Source organism: Hydra vulgaris, chromosome 02, assembly GCF_038396675.1.
Source record: "Hydra vulgaris chromosome 02, alternate assembly HydraT2T_AEP".
Taxonomy (NCBI): Eukaryota; Metazoa; Cnidaria; class Hydrozoa; order Anthoathecata; family Hydridae; genus Hydra; species Hydra vulgaris.
Window position 1 is genome coordinate 53401613 of NC_088921.1, and position 23388 is coordinate 53425000.

At 28.8% G+C, this 23388-nt stretch overlaps 1 protein-coding gene across 1 annotated transcript in view; it reads right to left on the reverse strand.

The window, feature by feature from the left end:
* The window catches only part of LOC101240826 (delta-1-pyrroline-5-carboxylate dehydrogenase, mitochondrial), a 75573-nt gene that overhangs the window by 32078 nt on the left and 20107 nt on the right, over positions 1 to 23388 (reverse strand). Inside the window, exon 7 of the mRNA XM_065791366.1 lies at positions 4906 to 5071. Within this exon, the coding sequence (XP_065647438.1) occupies positions 4906 to 5071 (166 nt within the window). The remainder of the gene's footprint in view (positions 1 to 4905; positions 5072 to 23388) is intronic.

Here is a 23388-nt window from a genome sequence, read left to right on the forward strand (position 1 = left end):
ATGCTCATTGACTTGATTAAATGTTAAGCTATTAAAATATGTTATTATTATTATTTATTTTAATAATTCATATTAATTATTTAGATATTAAGTTAGTAAAAATCCAAATGATGGATTAGTAAAATCTAAAAGATGGATTAGGGGAGAGACCTTTTAATATACCTTGCTTTCACGTTGCAGGAGAATGAATGAAAAAATTAATGATTATTAATTAAACTTTAATTAAATTATAAGCACTCAGTATTTTAAAATACTACTAAAAATACTATAAGTTACATTTGATTCTAAATCTGTTTTCTTTGCCCCTTGCTTACTTCTTTTGTAAACATGGTTATGCAAGAACAAATCCTGCCTCTGCTTTTTAATGGTTGATTTTCTAATCAGTTCAATGTCTAATAGTCATTTCTGATAAGTCATATCAAGGGATTTAACAATTATTTCAAACTCAAGATAAAAATTATTGAACTTCCATAACTGCAAAGAGATCTTAAGACTTTGCAACTCACTCTTTCAATGTTCAATCTTATAAAAGATGAAGCAAAACTGATCAGTTACTAAAGATCAAAAAGATGGAGACTGATCTTATGTAAAATCTTGAGGGTGAAGCTCTTTATTAACCATAACACAATTAAGTGGATATACTAATGGTTTTGTGGGAAGTGTACTGTACAATGCTTTAGCAATATCTTCTCTGTTTGGGTAATGTTTATCTGCTAAATCAAGTACTAATAAAGCGAGATACCAGCTGTGTTAGTCAAATGATTTTATTGCTTTAGCATTATGAAAATACATATCCATGAACCTTTTTATCTGCTACAGAGCTTTCATGTCCTACACATTATTTTAACAGAATTAGATTGAATCATCAATCAAACAATCAACTAATTATTTTTTATCCTGTTTTCTTATTCATTATTATTATTAACCTTATATGGAGCAGGAGTTGCAAATGCTGGTCTAAGGAACCACTGAGTGTAAAAGATGCCAACAAACATAGCTATATCACGAAATTCTTTTAAAGCAATTTTATGACACGCGTTAATGCATTATTAATCGAAAAAACAAAAGTTTGCGGTATTTAAATTTTTAAAATAAAAACTAAACTTTATTATAATATCGAAATAGCCTAACTGTATTATAAAAACTAAACTTTTGTAATTTTTTTTTATATTTTTACAGATATATCAAAAAATATGCGCGTCAAAATGTGACATCGATTTGGACCAGGAATACAAAATTTAAACCTTAATTTTTGAGAAACTACCATCAAAGATAGATCAGCTAACTCCTGATAATCTTTTTTTGATTTACCATCCTAAAATTAAAAGATTTAGTTTAACATACTTTTATCCTACAAAACATATTGTAGAAAAATTTCTTAGCAAGCTACAACAAACAATGCAGTTGTACTTAACCTATTTTATAGATGCTATTATCTATTACGCTACTGTAGAACTGTTTAGCCTCATGATGTTGTTTATTTATACACGTTCCTGTTTAAGTTTAATTTCCCGTTAATGAAACCGTATCTTTTAAAAGATCATTCCAAATTGATTTCAATTTGGAATGATTTTTAAAAAGTGATTAGTAATTACAGAGCTGATTATCTGGACCAGACATTTTACTACCTGAATACCTTTTCAAACTAGGTAATATGTCTTTCCAACACATGATATCTACAAGCAAGGTGAAGCAGTGACCGACCAAGCTTATGCACCATTCTTGCTAAAACTCTTTGGTGCTTTCCAGTGTTGAAAGCAGTAGTATCAAAACATATACACTGTATACAATAACTGAAGCCAAAAGATTCTATTAGATTAACTGTTTAGAACTGCTTTTCTCCAGCACCTGACTCAATGTGAGGAATGCCAAATAGCTTTTTACTTTCACTAGTACAGCTAGTCTTTCTCTTGTGGCTGAAACATTTATTCTTAAAATAAATTTCAGTCAACTTTAAGTCTTAAAATAACTTTCAGTCAAATGAACAAAAATTAGTTTACATATGAAAATATTCTTTTATATACTGCCAAATTTTTAAGCTTCTGAACTTAATAATTTATCTACAGCTTAAAAAGATGATAATCTGGATAAAACTGTAAAAAAAATGATAAAAGTGATTTATTTCTCCTCCTTAAAAAGCTGTAACACTGCTTATGATATAAGTGTGCTGGTTGAAGCACAACATGGTATAATATAAGTGTGCTAGTTTCTATTGTTCTATAACTACCCATTATTATTTTATCAATCATGATTTTTATGTTATTTCCTAACCAAATTACCTTTTTAGATTCTGTTAAAAAGGACTTTCTATCCTTGCTCCTGGTATCAATCTATTTTTAAAAGATTTAAGCCTCGACTTTAAAATTAATAATAATTAGATATTAGGCAAGAATGTCTGATTTGATATAAATGGTAGCTTTTGAGAGAAATGGATGGTTTGAACTCTTGTAGGTAAAAATAATAATTTATTATTACATCTACAGTTGAAAACTATATAGATGATAGTGTCTTTCTAGCTTTGTTAACTAAAAATTTTTATTTGTCATTATTTCTTATTGATATTATTTGTCATTATTTCTTATAAACCTAAAAATATATAACATTTTTTTTTTATTTATGTAAATGAATTATAATTCATTTATACATAAATTTAGACATTTCAAAAAATTTATTAAAACATACTTTATTAAATATCATACAGGAACCAATAATATACACTGCAATAATATACATTGCAAATTTATAGTTACAAAATCAATATTTTACCTATGTTAAAGTTTTATTAAAACACCAAATATTAAATATTGAGCTTGGTTATTAAATAAGTCAGGGTGTTAGCTAGGAATATTTTTTTTACCACGCTTTCACAATACTGGGAATATTTGTTATTTTTTTTACAAATATTCAATTAGTTGTTGTCTTTTCTTTTTCATTTCTCAACTTCTTTTGGTCCTTGCCTTTTCTTACTGATCTTTTATCCCTTTCTGAAAGTTCATGAATTTTCTTCCGTGTTGCTTTTTTTCTTTCTCTGTCTTTTTGTTTTTATTCTTCATACTTTTCTGGGTTTTCAGCTTTCATCTTCTTTCTCGCCTTTCTCATACTTAGTTTTTTCAATTCTCTAGTTTTTTTTATCTTTCCCATTTTTGTAATCTATCAGGCTAGAAACATTTATCTTTTCTCTAATAATTAATTGGCTAAATAAGCAAAGTTTTAAAATATTAAAAATAGTATAAATAGACATTAAAAAATCCATATACAAGTAAAATTGTTATTTGTTGTCACGTCCGTTCCACTGGTGTCACGTCTGTTGCTTCCTGTATTCCACAGATGCGACATCCACAGATGTGACAGATTAAAGGAAAAAGCCTAAAAGGGGTGCTATGTTTTGAGGCTAGGACTCTGTTCCCCTTGGAGTAAACATGTCCAGGTAATAGCTAGTAATTAAAATTATTGTTCATAAAAAATAAATTTATATACTCTATAAATGTTTACCACAGATGTGACACACTCACACTAACAAATTCAACTTTTAAAGCTTCAACGCTTATTAACACAAAACAACTCCACCAAACCTTCCTTCAACTTTACTCATTAATAAAAATGTCTGGTATTTCAGCTAGGACAGCAACAGAGAGCACTACTGCTTCATCCTACAGCTTTTTTTTGATGTTAACAACTCTATCTACAGACATGACACTTGAGCTGGTGACACGAGCTTCAATCACATAAAAGTTACTTTGAAAATATGTTTCAAGGAAAATAATGTTAACTGTAATTTCAATGTACTTTTAATTATTTATTATGCATTAAAAAAAAGTAAAGTACTTCTATCAAGGATTAAACTACTTGGGATTAGCAAAAGGTCTGGGTGGTGACATTCCACGGACGTGACTTGTCACAGTCTGTGGAACATAATTTATTCACTGAAAATACTATTTTAGATTGGGTTAGATTAGTTTAACATTGTATGAGCTGTAAATTTATTATTTGTACCCATTAAAAATAAAAGTAGTATTAACTAGAAAGAAAATATTAGTGGTGACAGTATATTGCTACCTTTCTGGAGAATCACCCATATATATATATATATATATATATATATATATATATATATATATATATATATATATATATATATATATATATATATATATATATATATATATATATATATATATATATATACATATATATATATATATATATATATATATATATATATATATATATATATATATATATATATATATATATATATATATATATATGAATATTATTTTTATTTTTTATTTTCTCATTAATAATTATAATAATAAATTATTAAAAAGAAAAATAAAATATGACAAATTAGTTTGGTTTTTTCAACACATTTTTAAAATACGCCATTTTTAATATATGCAAAAAATTTGTGGCCAAGTTATCAACAACAAAAAATTATATGCGTGGTCATTCAAGGTGTGCGACTGCACGCGTCTACTGAAAAGGCCTGATACTTTATGCATTTATACATTTGTGTATGAAAATCTTTATGTATCATACATAACAATTTTCATACATAAATATATGTATAAATGCATAAAGTATGTAGCCTACATAAAATCATTATCTGCATACATGCTTATGTATGTATGTGATTTATATATATATATATATATATATATATATATATATATATATATATATATATATATATATATATATATATATAATATATATATATATATAAAAGATTTTTGAACTTAATGTACTATCTAGCAAATTACTTTTCTTACATTTAATATTTACATTTATTATTTATCATAACTTTAACTTAAACCAGTGTGTGAGTGCGCGCATGCGTGTGTATGGTAACTGTAGTTTTTATAATACATATATAAATATTAAGAACTTTAATAAATAAAATACCATCAGGCAATCCTGCTTCTTGCAATACTTTAAAAAAATGATAATTTGACAATATAGCTGTATCAGAGGGTTTCCATAACACCACATTGCCCATTAAAACTGGAGCTGAAGCTAAATTTGCTCCAATTGCAGAGAAGTTGAAAGGGCTTATTGCAGCAACGAATCCCTAAAAAGTTTAAAAAATAAAAATTATTGTGTGTAAAGTAAAAAAAAAAAAAAAAGTGGAAATATATTTGCATTTTTAAATGCATCTAAGAACACACATATACATTGCATAATTATAAGTATTGTTGCTAAATAAGATTTTTTATAGTTAGCAATCATTTTGATTTTACTGTTGTTTTATGGTTTAAGGGTTACTGTATAAACCAACACATGCAATTAAGCCCCGGCATATTTTTGAAGATTAGAAATTGGAATATAATTTTTTTTTTCTATAAAACAATTAGAACTAAACTAAAACAGGATTGTACTTCGGTTTATTCTGGAAAATGCAATAAATATAGAACAGAGATCTGAGAACCAATTACTTCCACCAAAAGATGGTTGAAGTAATATAAAAAATACTTCCAACAGCAGCTGAGATGCATAGAATATTAGTGGAAACATACAGCGACAATGCTCTTTCCAAACAAACATGGAGAAGATGGTTTCAACAAATCAAGAGTGGTGATTTTGACCTTAAAAATAAAGAACTTCTGGTGCTGAGAAAAAGTTTAAAGATACCGAATTAGAGGGATTACTAGATGAAGATCCATGCCAGACAAAAAAAGAGTTTGCAGAAATATTGGGAGTTGATCAATCAACAGTTTCTAGGGTGCTTAAAACAGCTGGAAATGATTCAAAACCAAGAAAATTAGGTGCGGTTTGAGTTAAAACCAAGGGACATCAAATGACAATTTTTAACATGCAAATAGCTGCTCCAGTGACAAAAAAGTAAAGGTTTTCTGCATTGAATTGTTACTGGTGATGAAAAGAGGATACGATATGACAACTCTTAATGCAGAAAAGAATGGGTCAAATAGCTGCTCCAGTGACAAAAACGTAAAGGTTTTCTGCATTGAATTGTTACTGGTGATGAAAAGAGGATACGATATGACAACTCTTAATGCAGAAAAGAATGGGTCAAATAGCTGCTCCAGTGACAAAAACGTAAAGGTTTTCTGCATTGAATTGTTACTGGTGATGAAAAGAGGATACGATATGACAACTCTTAATGCAAAAAAGAAGGGGTCAAGCCCAGCGAGTTATCAACATCAACAGCGAAACCAAATAATCATGATTTCAAACATACAGCTGCGAAAAATAAAATAGCACCACCACCAAAAATTGGTTGAAATTAGAATTTTTAAATATTTTTGATAGTTTGAAAATCTTTTAAATACATATATAAAAGTAAAATGGCTTATAATTTTTATAAAAAACAAAATATACAAGTTTTAATATATAGTATTCATTTATTAAACAAAAATTAAAAAAAAATCAAATAAAACGCTTAAAAATAAGGAAATATTATGAGATCAATTGCTTTAAACAGTTTACAATAATTATTATTTCTTAACATATTAGTATTTTGTAGCGTGACCTTTATTGGCAATGACGGCTACACAACGTCTTGGCATCGAGACACAAGTCCTGACATCGCTTTAGCGGAATTTCGCTCCATGTCTCCTTAACTACATTCCAAAGTGACTCCTTCGTGGTGGGTTTGGCAGCAGCAATCACCTCCTTTACGTCAGCCAACAAATTCTCGATTGGGTTAAGATCTAACGACTGTGCTGGCCACTCCATAACATTCACTTTATGCTCCTCAAACCAATTCTTCGCCTTCTTGCTAGTGGGCTTAGGGTCATTGTCCTGTTGGAACACCCAGGACAACGACATTTCATAGTCTGCATACGGCAACATCACTTTATCAAATATATCAACATTAACGCGTTGGTCCATAATAGTAGTAATGTGATGAATGGGTCCTACTCCGTAATAAGAAAAGCATGCCAATATCATTATATAACAACCTCCATATTTAATAGTTTTGATGGTATATTTTGGATTGTATTCTGCATTCAGCGATCTTCTGACATACGCCTGAGAGCCTTTTCCACCATAAAGCACAATCTTACTTTCGTCTTTTCAGCTGGGTAGCTGTTTTAAAAAGGTTCCTTTTTAGCCTGTCGGACTAAGCGATTGGCCAGCAATGTTGAAATAGAACATTTTCGACCACAAGTGTCAGGCTTTTCTTGAAATTTTATTGCATTTCTTATCATTTTATTGGAACACTCAACTAAACGATCAACTTCTCTATAAGATTTCTCTGCTGATATCAACTTTCGGATCAGTTCTTGTTTTTCTGCACTACAATGCTTTCCGCGTCCCATTTTTAAATGTAAATGTCACCTACTAATACGCACTAACAAAAAACGAATAAAACAGCAAAAAAAACCAACGCTTGCTATTTTCACAATTATTTTTACCGTTATCAGAGTATTTTACAACAAAAGAGTGTGTGGTGCTATTTTATTTTTCGGTCAGAATTGGCATTTTTGATTAAATAGAGTAACACCAAGCAGTTTTTTTCCCAAAATGATTTGTTTTAGAAAATAAACATGTTAGCTAATATTTTAAACAGCAAAGCTATAAAAAAAATTTTATTTTGCATGGTGTTTTCTTAACAAAAAGGAAAATACGCTTAGTTGTGCTATTTTATTTTTCGCAACTCTATGGTTTGCATCTGGTGGAACCAGCTCAGAGTAATATACTATGAGCTGCTTAAACCAAACAAGACGATTATAGCAGACCATTACTGACAACAATTGATCAAGCAAGCCAATCATAGAAAGATAAAAGGCCACAATACATCGAAAGACATGACAATAACATTCTTCAACATGACAACGCACAACCTCATGTTGCAAATGCTTTAAAAAACTACCTGGAGAACCTCAAATGGAAAGTCCTACACCACCTGCCATATTCACCAGACATCCATTTACCATTTATTACAGGCAACAACACACGGCCTGGCTAATTTTCTTGGGTTTTAGGAACCCATCAACAATCATCTCTACTTGACAATTGTAACAAAGTGTTATGTAAATGAGGAAGACACAAATTTTACAAATTATCTTTATTGTCTTCATCAACTTTAAATACCAAGAGAACCCACTTAAGCATACCATAATTGTAGATATAATATTTTCCTGCTATAATATTTTAAAGATATTGTAATGAGCAATTAAGGTTAAATGTTTAATTAACTTTCTAAAACATTTATGTTTGTCGCATCCTGAAGAATGAATTGATGGAAACTTTTACCAGGTAAGGTTTTTGCATTATTGAATTGGGAAGTTGAAAATTAGGGACAAAAAAAATATCTTTGCCTTTTTATAACAAAAGTTGATGCCATATATGATTTCTTTAAAATTTTTGGTTCTTAACATTATTTTAAAAATTTAACATTTCTTCAGCCTTGAGTCAAATGGACGTTGAAGACTAGCACTGGAAACAACATCTCAAAATCTTTAGCAGAATAGAATAAATTTTTAAAATGTTTGCAACACTCAAAAAATATTGAAAACTTTTAAAGTTAGGAAACATTTCTTCTACAAATATGACAGTTTTTTTTATTATACATTAAACAAATCCAATATCATGAAGACTAAATATAAAGCTTAGCATAATGCGACATGATTACCACCTCTACACATTGTTTGGTAGTAAAGCAGTGAAAACACTTTCTCTAAGCAAATATGATAAAGGACTGAGGTTGCAACCAAAAAAAAAAAAAGTGCTAATATGCTACCTTCCAATTTTTTTTTCAAATTTTTAAAAAGACAATTTCATTTACCAAATATTAATTGAAAGAAAAATGAAATAACGGTGTTATCAAAATAAACTTATAACAACGTCAACCAGAGTTTCTTTTCAACTAAGACAATTTATTTGACATTGCTTATACCGATGCACTTCAGCTAATTAAAACAAATGAAGACAGGATCTTCTTGGAGAGCCAAAGAGAACCAGGTCAACCTGGTTACTTAGACAGAGTGGAAAAAAAGTTATAGAAAAAATGTGCCTTAAAAATATTGAGGAAAAACGACAAGCTAAATATTTTGTATCATTAGCTCCATTGACATCATCTTATGAACTACCACAAGGAAACTCATCTTATGATTCTGAAATAATAGATTTACAAGAAAATAGACCCAGCCTAAGTGGTGCTTCCTCTCAGCTTGATAAAACTTGTATGCGAAAAAATTTCATAACTCTAAAGTTGGTTGCCGCATTAAATGTAAGTTAAATATGAGAGATTCTGTATTTATAATTGAAGCTACTATTGACGCACTAGGACATAGTGCAGACTTTTCAATAAGTCCACAATCCATAAAGTTTGTACAGAAATGCAAAGAGAGCGGACTGAAGCTATAAAAATTAATTTTCAAAACAATATCCCGGATACAGTAATTGTCCACTGGGATGGATAACTATTGTCAGCTCTAGATTCACCTAAATTTAAAGAAGAACACCTCCCAATAATTATTTTATATGATGATAACCAATAATTTAAGGCTATGCCAAAATGCGAACAGGCACAGACAGTTTGAAATGCCATTATGAGCTGGAATCTTGAGGACAGAGTGCAGATTCTCTGTACAAATCTGAACAGAAAAGCTATCTTGTTTAAATGTTTCAGAAATTGATAAACTGCTAGAATTCTACCGATTTGAATTGGCTAAAGAAATAGCTAGAGATAATTATCATGAATTATTTGAGCTTTCAATAATATTCTTTGGTGGAAATACAGATAAGAAATTCAAGATTAGGCTTCCAGGTGCGATGCACCAAGCTTGGTGGATAGCAAGAGCCATTTATTCGTTAAAAATATCATTACTAAGCTTGCAATTCAGAATTTAGTATCAAAATAAGGCAGCTCTGTTTGATGTTTATCTGTTTATTGTGACATCCTACATCAAATTCTGGCTCCAATGCATTTTAGCAGTAAAAGCACCTTATCAGGAATTATGCTTTTTAAAACAATCGATAATAGTCAAATCAGTTAAAGTCAGATCAGGTTATCCTGCTACTGGTAACATGTAATCCAGTACAATCTGCTTCATGTCCTGCTGCCTTGTAGGATACGCCTTTTTAGGCAAAGGCTAGGAGATGCCAACTCCGATTTAAAACACCCCCTGCCTTGGGGCTCTTGGTTGAGTCTAGGCTAGAGATGGTGTCTCGATAAAAATACTCATCTTGGGCAGATGTTAAATGCACCCGGCTACTGTCTTGTAGAAGGCCTCTTAGGCAAAGACTTAAGGGGTAAACAGATTCTATCTGTTGACCAGCCTCGCACCCCTTCTTCATCTATTAGGCTGGCGCAGATGTGTTTTTAATACGTTGTTTCCAGTTTAGGATATTGAATGCTGGATCTTCTTGACTCAATGCATGGGTTATGCTTGTGTCTCTGTTTTTATGACTAGGCAACTCATTCTATTATCTCCTAATGAGAGTACAGCTCTAAAACTCAGTTTTATGGTTCTGAGGCCGGCTGGTAGTCAGGTTTCCCGAACTCTGTGGTAGCTCTCAGAGAGGCTGATTCCATCAACAGCTGAAAAACATTAAAGTATTAACAGTGCCATGTTGCGCATGGATGGTGTCCCTGTTTGTACTTTTGGTGTGCATTGCGGAGGTCACATTTGGAGCCTTTTGTTACGGCTTAGGGTTTATTAGTAGTAATGAGGCAATTGCTTGGGCTATTAAACAGTGTTCTGAATACTATCTATGCTTTGAGTCAAGTTCTTCAATCTAATTTAAAAATGAATAAAGTACCAAAAACTATAAAATACAAAAAACCATCATCATCACCAAGTTCTCTAAACCTATCATTCACTAATATTCGTGGTCTTTGAAGTAAATTTTCTTCTGTTGAGTCTTATCTCTTGCAAAGTTCACCAGACCTACTTGCTCTTTGTGAGACTAATTTGAGTTCGGCTGTCTCATCTTGTGATCTTAGTGTTGATGGTTATCTTCCTTTAATTTGTAAAGACTCCAACAGTCACATGATTGGCCTGGGCATTTACATTCGTAATAATTCACCCGTTTGTTGTGAAACTAGTTTTGAATCCACAGACTATTCTTTTATGTTCGTTTGTTTAGCACCACTTCACTCTATTCCCTTTCTCTTTGTTATATATCGCTCTCCTTCATCTTAAGACTGCTCTCTTTTTGATGTTATTTCTGATCATACTGACCAAGTCCTCTCTCTTTATCCATCAGCTAATATAGTTGTTGTCGGTGACTTTAATGCTCACCACTCTGAATGGCTTGGCTCTATTGTCAGTGATTCTGCAGGCATTAAAGCTCACAACTTTTGCCTTTCTCAATCCCTAACTCAAATAGTCAACTTTCCAACTCGCTTTCCAGACAACCCGAATCATTTACCTTCTCTACTCGACTTATGTCTTGTTTCTGATCCTAGTCAGTGCTCAGTTTCTCCACATTCACCCTTAGGTGCTTCTGATCACAGTTTGATCTCTCTAAAACTAATATCTCATTCTTTTTCATCACCTGAATCCCCCTATTATCGAACCTCTTACAACTACAGTAAAGCTGACTGGAATTCTTTCTGTGATTTTCTTCGTGATGGCCCTTGGGTAGAAATCTTTTGTCTTCCTGTCGACAAATGTGCTTCTTACATAACTTCGTGGATTCAGGCTGGCATGGAATCTTTTATTCCCTCTCAACGATTCCAGGTCAAGCCTCACTCTCCTCCATGGTTTTCCTCACACTGTTCTGCTGCAATTGCCAATCGAAACCGTTACTTCCATATTTATCAGCAAAACAATTCTCCAGAAAACAGACGTCTGTTTATTACTGCTAGAAACAATTGTAAAAAGGTTTTGTCTAACGCCAAAACCCGCTATTCTCAGGTCATGAAATCTTGTATCTCATCTCATAAATTAGGCTCTCGTGACTTCTGGAGAATCTTTAATAATATCAACAATAAGGGCAAATCTATAATTCCACCTCTCTTGAATGGTTCAGACTTTGTCACCTCACCTAAAGACAAAGCCGAATTGTTTGCTAAAAACTTTTCATCAGTATCATCTCTTGATTCCACTAGTTGCGTTCTACCTGATATTGCCAACAAACAGGTTGATCCACTGCTTGACATTCATATCACTCCAGCATCTGTATCTAAAGTGATTTCCTGCCTAGACTCTTCTACAGCTTGTGGCCCGGACAACATACCTGTTATTGTCTTGCAGAAGTGTTCTCCGGAGCTGTCGTCTATACTCTCAAAACTATTCAACAAGTGCTTATCAGAGTTGCTTGCTTTCCAGCCTGCTGGAAAGCGGCATCTGTTATCCCTATCTTCAAAAATTCTGAAGAGCGATCTGATTCGTCTAACTACTATCCCATTAGTCTTCTTCCAATCATAAGCAAGGTTTTTGAATCTTTAATAAACAAACACTTAATTTCTCATCTTGAATCTAACCACTTACTTTCTGACCATCAATATGGATTTCGATCTTCTCGTTCTACAGCTGATTTGTTAACAGTAATAACTGACAGGTTTTATCGTGCATTAGATAAAGGTGGAGAGGTTAAGGCCATCGCTCTCGACATTTCAAAAGCTTTTGATAAAGTTTGGCATGCTGGTCTTCTCCATAAGCTTTCTTCTTATGGTGTATTCGGCAACATCTTTAAGATCATTGAATCCTTCCTTTCCAATCGTAGCATAAAAGTTGTCCTCGATGGACAACACTCTTCTTCTTATTATGTAACTTCAGGGGTTCCTCAAGGTTCTATCCTTGGCCCTATACTCTTTTTAATTTACATTAACGATCTTCCAGATATTCTCACATCTAAGGTGGCATTGTTTGCTGATGATACTACCATTTATTCTTGTCGTGATAAGAAACCAACACCCTCTGATTGCTTGGAGGGGGCATTTAAGCTTGAAAAGGATCTCACTTCTGCTACAGCATAGGGCTCACAGTGGCTGGTGAACTTTAATTCAGATAAAACTCAATTTTTTTCAGCCAATCGTTATCGCAATAATTTAGATCTTCCTATATTTATGAACGGTGATGTACTCGATGAGTCACCTACTCTTCATCTTCTAGGACTAAATCTTACTTCCAATCTTTTTTGGAAACCATATATTAAATCAGTTGCAAAATTAGCATCTGCTAAGGTTGCATCTCTTTACCGAGCTCATCACTTTCTTACTTCGGATTCTATTTTCTATCTCTATAAATCTCAAATCCGGCCTTGTATGGAATATTGTTGCCATATCTGGGGCGGATCTTCTAATGATGCCCTTTCTCTTTTAGACAAGGTACAAAAACGTATTGTAAACATAGTTGGACCTGCTCTTGCAGCCAACCTCCAAACATTATCATATCGTCATAATGTTGCTTCTCTTTCTCTTTTCTACAAATACTATAATGGGCACTGCTCTAAAGAGCTAGCGTCTCTTGTGCCATCTACTATAATTCATTCTTATGTTACTCGTCATTCAATTAAGTGTCATCCTTTTTCTGTGACTGTTCCTAAGTGCTACAAAAACTCTTATTTGTCTAGTTTTTTTCCTCGAACATCAGCTCTTTGGAATTCGCTTCCTTCATCTTGCTTTCCTGATTCATATAATATGCAATCTTTTAAGTCATCCGTCAATTGTTATCTTGCTCTACAATCTTCATCTTTTCTCTTTCAGTAACTTCCAACTTTAATTAGTGGCTGCTTGCAGCCTTGTTGGAAGCGAAGATGTTTAAAAAAAAAAAAAAAAAATCGCATTTCCAAAGCAGCTTTACAGAAGTTTTGACAAAATTTATGGTATTTGACAGATAAAGTGTCTGTTTTGTCTTTATTTGACAATGATGTTGATAAAGAAATTAAAGTAAAACTAACTAACTTAACTAAAGAAAATCCATTAGCAAACGATAAGCATTACGTTGCATCCAAAGAAAAACTTCTTGGCACATTTTTTGGTATGTCTTATATGTAAATTATGCTTTGATTTTCTTCTATAGCTTACCATACAATTAATAACTGTTTCTTCTGTTTAAATTCAGAGAAAAATATCTATGAATTTATTTCTATCAAAAGCAAGTTCCTATTTAATTGACTCAAAATTGATGACAGTTTTCTGAAGAGCAGCCCTTCTTTATGTTGATTTATTCCAACAAGTTAAAAGAAAGAAAGCTATTGAAACTGAGAGCTGTTAATGACACGACAGAAAGAGCGGTTAAATTAATGCAGGACTTTCATGATTTAATCACTGATGAAGAAAATTGCAAAAGCAATTTTTATTATGTTGCATACAAGAACACAGAAACATTTATATATATATATATATATATATATATATATATATATATATATATATATATATATATATATATATATATATATATATATATATATATATGTATATATATATATATATATATATATATATATATATATATATATATATATATATATATATATATATATATATATATAAAATAATATATCAGGCCTTGTTAAGAAGCATTACGCAGCTCGCATTTTGCTTGCAAAAAGATGACTTGCCTTCGTGTTCAGCAGTTTTGCGTTACGCAAAAACTTTTATCTTTTATAATATTTAAATTATCTTTTGAAACAGCTTGTTTAATAATTTTTTTGTTGTTGTTAAAAATGAATTAAAGAAAATAAAGTGTTTTAAATTTTATCTTAAGGAATTAAATATATAAATTCCTTGTAAATATATAAATTATTTTTTGTCATAATAGTTTAAAAAATGCACGATTTATTTTGATTATTAATAAGATATTTAATTCAAGCTTATTGTAATTCAATAATGTAAAGTTTTAATGACATTCGTTTAATTTATGAAAATAAACTATGATCACAAATATGTTATCGGTAACTGATAAAACTCTTTATAGTTTAAAAACACTATTAAAAAGAGTTCACAAAATAAATAAGAAATATTTATTAACAGTTAATAAAATAACCAAAAACTAACTGTAAAAATATAAGAAAATAAACAAATATTACGTTACCTTTTATGAAAAAATATTTTTTTTAAAATAAAATTTAGTACATATTTAAAAAAAATTATAAAATGATTTTTCAAATAAGAACTAAGATTTTATTTGCAACTTTTGTTAGTGAGAAAAAAAAAACTGTCTGTATAATTTTTAACGCGTTAATAACATAACTTTAACTACAATGCGGTACTTGATAATACGCTAGTGACGCAATATAACTTCTAACAAAACAATTTTGCTGAGTTGAATTACTTTGAAATGCGTTAAACGTTTTCGTTATGCAGCAAAATCTTTTAACTAGGCCTGATATATGCATAATATATATATATATATATATATATATATATATATATATATATATATATATATATATATATATATATATATATATATATATATATATATGTATATATAATAATAATAATAATAATAATAATAATAATGATAATAATATATATGTATATATATAATAATAATAATATATATATATGTATATATATAATAATAACATATATATATATATATATATATATATATATATATATATATATATATATATATATATATATATATATATATATAATATAGTATAACAACTTTTGGGGACAGATTTTACAAAAAAAAGGGACAGTTATATTTGTCTTTTTTTTGTTTGTTTGTAAAAACTATTGCTTAAAAAATGTTTGAAGCCCCTTTTTTTTATAACTCGTTTTTAGTCAAGCCCAACAAGTAATTGCAAGTATTTTAAGTCGTCAACTAAAGCTAAAAAAAAATTAACACCAAATAAATGGAAAAAATGTTAGTAAAGCAGCTAAAGGTAAAAATATTTTGTTCATTTTTTTAAATTGTTGTAGCAATAAAAACAGTTACATATTAATATTGACTTATAATTTTGCATGCTGCTAAAGAGACATTAAATGTAAATATTAACATCAAATGTTAATATATACTGTATATACTGATATTATTTAGTGTGTTTGATTTTAAAAACATTATTGATCACAGTTAGTTATCTGTAAGCTTAATATTTACTGCTCATTATTCAGATTATTGTTTGGATTGTTTCCCCACTTTAAACTATATTGAGCTACCTAATACTATTTACTATTAATATATATATTTTTTCACCTTAGGAGAAGCACAAACACCCTATGGTAAAATATAGAGAGAGAAGCTTAATGGATTATTAGTGTAAATGTTTGGTGATGTTTACAGAAAAGGAAAAAAAAGTATTTTTGTCTCTTTTTTCTTGTTTAAAAGATAATGAGGCTCAAAATGTTTACTGGCTGTATATCTGTTAAATCTGACGACTACCTCGAAGGCCTAGAAAACAAGATGCAAGAAAACGAAGTAGCTTTTCTTATTCTGTTTAGCCAGTCAGTATTTGCTGCACTGCATGGAATCAAATTTTCAAGACTGAAAAAAAAAGGTATTAATGACAGGAGAGGTAAACATGGCAACCACAAAAACTTAATGAAAGTATTAAAAATTGTGTTTGTAAACACATTAAAAAGTTTCCAGCTTGTGAGAGTCACTGCAGCAAAAAAGACAATCAACATACCAAATATCTTGATCCCTCAAAGAATGTTGCTGCAATACACTGACTATTTATAAATTAGAATCCAGATTCAAAAAAATCTTGCAAATACAGTTTATACCTTAAAGTTTTCAACTATAAATTTAATATTAAATTTGGATTTCCCAGAAGTGATATTATTTGTGATTCTTGTGAAAGAGATTATGATACAATATATTATTCAAACTAAACTTAAATTAAGACCGCTGAATCTAATAATGATACTAATACAACTAACTGATGCTAGTATCATTATGAAGGACAAGTAATACAAGAGACAACTCTGGTACACAATTTGTCCATCCAAGAAACAGTAATTGATTGTGCACAAATTTATTTGCGTATTTGCAAAGTCTTGTACACACATGTCTCCATAAGAAAATTTTTTAATTCATTATCCCATCCTAGGTCACCGTTGCATGCCCTGTGATAGGGATTTTAGCCAAATAGACAAAAAAAAGGAGGAAAAAAGATAGAGTTACAATACCCTCAGAATGAGTGTCAATAATCAAAACAGATGTAAAGGGACATGTAATGTTACTTATGTTGAACATACATTGAACGATAACATGATGGATAATGGAATTCCCATAGTCAAAGTCCTTAATTTCAAAAAAGAATACAACCAGTTGCTAAGACCCATTAAGGGGACAAGTGAGTTCACAGGAGCTAAGTTTGAGAGGGAACATCAGCCAGTTAGCCAAATTTCAATGACTTCAAAATGTTCTGAGAAATTAACTCTTTTAAAACGTGCAAAAAACTAAGAACTCTTTTAGCTTTGAAACCAAATCTGTCTTATATAGCCTTTATGCCAAATAAAACAGCCAAGTTTAATGATTTTAATGAACTTTAAACATGTTCACTTGCCTTATGAAGTAAGGTTTTACATCTAACATGTTTACTTGCCTGATGAAGTAAGTTTTTATATCAAACATGTTTACTTGCCTGATAAAGTAAGTTCTTATAGAAATATTAGAGAAAAAGTGACAACCCTTGTAGAAGAAAGTGAGAGTGATGAAAGAAACTAAATTTAACAAGTTTAGATATTTAAAAGTTATCAGTTTTACAATTTCTTTTGTTTTTCTTCTTATGTTTATTTTTTCAACTATTGTATGCAAAGGCTGATTTAATTTTTGAAGTCTTTAATCTTAAATTTTGTATATTTACAAAAATTTGTTAAATATTTACGAAAAAAACAAAAAACTGTTTCTATGTTTCTGTATTTACTGTATTCTTTATTTTTTCTATAGCTTCTATTTTTTTATTGCGCTACCAAAAGACTTACAAAATTAATTCTTAACAATTTCTATATAGTAATAATAATCATAATATAAATAAAAATAAATATAGCTCAGTTGTCTGTGGTAAGTGTATTTCATTTACTTTTAGATTTCGGCGTTAAAAAGTATCCAAATCAAAAACAAAAGTAGTCAACATCTCTAAAAAAATATTTAAAAACCCAAAATTTTATGGTTCAGACCTTAGTCTTATCTTATCTCAGCAAACAAAATTAGAACACCATGTTTTACCTGATTTCAGGATCATTTAGAATTTTCACGCCTAATTTTCTCAAAACAAATTTTGTAACTAAGTTACTTAGTCAGATTTTGTAATTAAATTACTTAGTCAAATTCTGTTACTAAGTTACTTAGTCAAACTTTGTAATTAAGTTACTTGGTCAAATTTTGTAACTAAGTTACTTGGTAAAATTTTGTAACTAAGTTACTTGTTCAAATTTTGTAACTAAGTTACTTAGTCAAATTTTGTAACTAAGTTACTTTTGGAACTAGACTCAATTCAAATAGTTTGCTTCAATTAGTTTTCTCAATCAAATTAAGGTGTTTTGACACAATCTGTACTTAATTTTGTCTCACTATAATATAGTCATATTTTGAAAATCCAGAAAATTGTTTGAGTAAAATATCCGGAAAAAATCTGGAATATTTTTTCACATTTATTTAGCTTTTAGCAGAGTTGTTTCATTTTTTTTCTTCAAACTTTTCTTAATTTTTGTATAAGCGATGAGTGAAAAAGCTTGAAAAACAAATATATTACAAAAACATATACCTTAAAGGGATCTCCAATATTAAAGAAAATGTTTAAAAGAATTTAGGCTGAATTTTTTAGAATAAAATGAAATAATAAAAGTGAAATTGTAGTTTTAGTAGAAGCTCACTGTCTCTATTTTTTTTTGGTTCTCCAAGCTGCATAATGTTAGCCACAATCTGCAGACTTGATAATTTATTTCATGCGTGTTTAATTCATAACAGTTTTGGTATATGACATCATCATAGAAATTTTTTTCAAGATATCGTTTTTTTTTTTTTTTTTAAGATATAAGTATTTTTTCTCCTACAATCAGAAAATCAAATACTTGTATAATTTATAATAAATCACAAAAAATATTTGTGATACAATTAAAAACAAAGTAATAAGTTCATTTTTAGATTTTATTAGCACAACTTGTTTTTAACAACCATCAGGAACAACCATCAGGATGATTTTTAAATTATTGAATCTTTTATATAGATGTTTAGATTTTTTAAAATAGGCGTTATTACTTAAATGCATTATTTTTGTACCAGTATTATAGAATGTTATACTTCCTTTTTATAGAATATTATATTTAATTTGACTAATGACCTTCTATATCATCCTAATATCCTAATTAAAATAAAATGTTAAATAAGTTTTTATGATAAACTCCTACATAAAGTCTCCTTTATATATTCCAGATCTTATCAATCTTTTTAAGCAATACGATTTTTTTTTCTACATTTATGTAGGCTGTTTATCACTGTTTATTTTCCTACCAAAATAAACAAAAGTATAAAGTTTTATAAAGTTTGCAACTAGAACAAGTAAGTCTAACCACTGGTGGAACATATTTAGCAATAAATAAGTAATAGAAAAACAGTGATTGATTATATAAGATAAAGTATTAGTGTACTAGTCATACTATTTTGAACAGATGTTCAGAGTTATATCAGATAAATAAGACAAGAAAGTGGGAATAGTATATCCGCCTTATTACTAAATATTATTTTTTTAACTTACTTTATTATTACTTAGTTTTAGAAGCCAGCCAAAATCATGACACAATTATACATATTTTGTGAATAAAGTTCGCAGCCTGAGGAAAAATCAAGGCAATATGATGCGGTTTCTTGTTTTATATTTAGTTTATTATGGTTTAATATAATTGTTTGTTTTATGTTTAGTTTATGTTTAGCTTTAATGTTTAGTTTAGGTTCAATGCAATTCTTCATTTTATATATACATTATAACTACCTTTTGTATATTCTAGTACAAATATTTGTTCTAACTTTAATTTAGTTTGATTTATACAACTCTACTTTGTTCAATTTATATATTTTATTGAAGTCACTCGTTTTATATTCACATTAGACTTAAAGTAATTTATACGTTTAAGTAAAATTATTTTTTAGTATTTAGTTTATATTTAGTTTAAACCAGTACTGAAAGTACCATAACTTGTACTTTTTAAACCAGTACTGTTTAAGTAGTTTAAACCAGTTTAAACCAGTACTGAAAGTATTTAAACTGTACTAAAACGTACAAAAGTACCTTAAACCGTACTACGAAAGTACTTTAAACCAGTACTGAAACTAACAGTTTTACTGAAAATATTCATTATACATTAAATTTATATTTTATTTAGATTGTATGGTTTAGTGACATTGTTCATTATTTTTCTAGTTTATACTTATTTTAATTTAAACAGTTTATTGAGATTCGTTTATTGAGTTCATTCTAGCATTTGTTTATATTTAAATTAAGTGTTTACAGTGTGGTGCAGTTGATAATTTTTTATTTAGCGCATGTATATTTAAATTTAATTTATATGGTTTATTGGAAAAACTCTTATATTTAATTTATTTTATGCGGTTTAGTGGAAATATTCCTTTTTTATGTTTAGTTTTTGTTTAGTTTTACTGAATTGATACAACCCAGTCTAATACTTTAGTTTAAAATTAATTTATGTTTAATTTGAACGGTTCAAGCCCGCAGTAAATTTGATAATGGGAAGGGTAGGTTTTACTTTCAACCAAAACTTTCCACTTACAAGAAAGAAACAACAGAACTTTTTCATGTGTAATGATCTGGATTGAAGTAATAGTCTGGATTAATGTAATAAATGAATAAATTAGGCAGAAAAATCTGTTTATGGTTTGATTAACTGTTAAAAGTTAAAATTTGTTAGACATAACCCACAGCAGCAAGAAGCAATATTATAACAAACAACAAAAACAAACACATTATAATAAGGAAAAATATGCACAGAAATACTTAAAGAAAGAGTATAAAAATATATAAGTGCTGAATAAATTTGTAAATTATGTAGAATAATACCAGATTATTGTCAGAAAATGTAAATATTATTGACCCTTGTAAAGATTCAATGTGAACCTTTCATTATTTTTTTCTTATTTCTAGAAACCCTAATGGGTTCATCATTCTCAAAACAAACAATTTTAAAGACATTTTATTCACTTTTAAACAACCTTGATAATTTACTTGTTTTCAAACTATGGATCCACCCAAGCACTGATTTTAAAATGATTCATTTTGTCATCTGTTCTTTTGACATGTCGAAACATGAACCATCAAAATGTAAAGAAAATATTCTTACACTCTTGCTGCAGTTATATATATACCAATCGGTTTTTTCCATAAAGTTGCAGTTATTGAATCTGAGGGTAATCAATGAAAGGATATGTGAAAACCCTATTTTTTTTAACCCAAGCTTTAAAATGACAAATAGTCATTTTAAAGCATGATTAAAAATTTACAATTCAATAAAAACGTGAAGTATATATTTTTTGTGCCCTTATAAAATTCAGACAGTTTACTAATAAGGCAATAATTTTCATATTTTGGCAATAATTTAAGACAGACAGTGATTTAAATTGAAAACTATCATAGCGTGCATTTATAAAATGTTGTGTATTTAGCATTTCTCAATACTGTTATGAATCAAACACGCATGAAATAAATTGTCAAGTCTACAGATTGTGGCTAACATTTTAATTTTACTGGTATGCATTTATTATTTAGTGTATGCGTGGAAAATATTTTGGATATCTGGAAAAACTAAAAATTTAAAAAAATATCCGGAAATATCTAGAAAAGATAATCCCTCATATATAAAAAATAATTTATTTAATTATGATGCATAAGAAATTATGTTCATTTAACTACTAAGAAAGAAGTGTATTTTTAACAATTTTTTTTGACAATAATTTTTTTCAATTACTTTTTTATAAAATAGTTATCATTTTTAAATTTTCATATATTTTCGCTTCATTTGAGACCCAACATAAAAAACTTTTTTTTTTTTGATGATATCAGATACTCTTTAATTGTTCAAGGGTCTAGGGAGACCCATAAAAATATATAAAAACGTATTATTGTTTTAGAACTAAAAATGACAAAAATATTGTCATATATAGATTAATAAATAATCAATTATTAACCTTAGCTTAAAAAAATAAACTCAACTAAAAAAAAACAACAAATCTGCATGAAAACAGTTAATATTACTGCTACTAATACCATTACCAAAAAACTTTAATCATCAAAAGCATCAACATTCCAAATTTAAAATTAATATGCCGACCTATATTTTATTCTGTATGATAATTTAATATATCACCTCACTAAATATGTTAAAAGAAAGAAAAAATTTTTTGATTTGAATTAAGGCTTCTTTGAGGAATAGATGAAATGAGTTTTCATTTATATAATTTTTGATGACTCATGAACACATACCTCTAACATATTCTTTAATGTATTTTTTCACACAGCTCTATATTTTATAAAAAAGTATTTATTGTTTTAATAAAAATTTTCTAAATTTTTTATTAAAACACTCTTTAAAAATCTTTAAAAAATTTATCAAGTAATCCATTAAAGTATTAGTAAAAGCAAAAAAACTTTAAAAAAAGGTGTTAAAAATGGACTTTGGTTCCCAGGTCTCTGCTCTGTCTCTATAATATTTTCCTAGAGGGCTATCGATTAATTACAGTCCTTATTTCAATCTTAAATTTAGTTCCCATTACTTTTAAGGAATTTAAACATACTCTGATTTCTCACCTTTCAAAATTACTTTTAAGGAACTTAAACATCATATTTTGATTCCTCATCTTTACAGGTGTAAAGATTGAACTCTAATTAATTTGAAAACTTTTGTAATTCAAACGTGTTTTATGACCTCTTGAGTATTCTAATTTCATGAGATCAACTGTATTTATTCTCGGACAAACTTTCAGCTTATGTATAGTTATACAAAAACTAGTGAAATAAACACAACACAAAAATCAAGATGGTCACCAAACAAAAAAAAATCTTAAAAGCAAGAGATTTTTAAGTAACAGTATATCAATAACTTTAATGTATAACTGTACTGAAGTTTTGAAAGGTAATCTATGTAATCTAGATGAACATTTTTATAAAGTAAAAAGAAAATCTGAGACTGAATTACAAACCTAGATGTGTGTGTGTGTGTGTGCGTGCATGTGTGTGGTGCAAGTTATGTGCACTCAAGCAATATATCATTACATAAGAATAATAGAGTTCTATCTCCATTTTATTATACCAATCTTATTATTTTGTATGTAACTTTTAAAATAGCTTGTTTTTGTTAATTTCAACATTATTTAATAACAATAGAATCAACAATTAATTTATGAACAAACAATTTTAAAATTTTATATACAATAATATGAGGTTAGTTATAAAACATAAATAATATAAAAAACATATACTTTATTAATATAAAGCAATAACAACTGTAAAATATTTAAATAATTAATGACCAAAAATTAAATTCTCTCAACATTACAA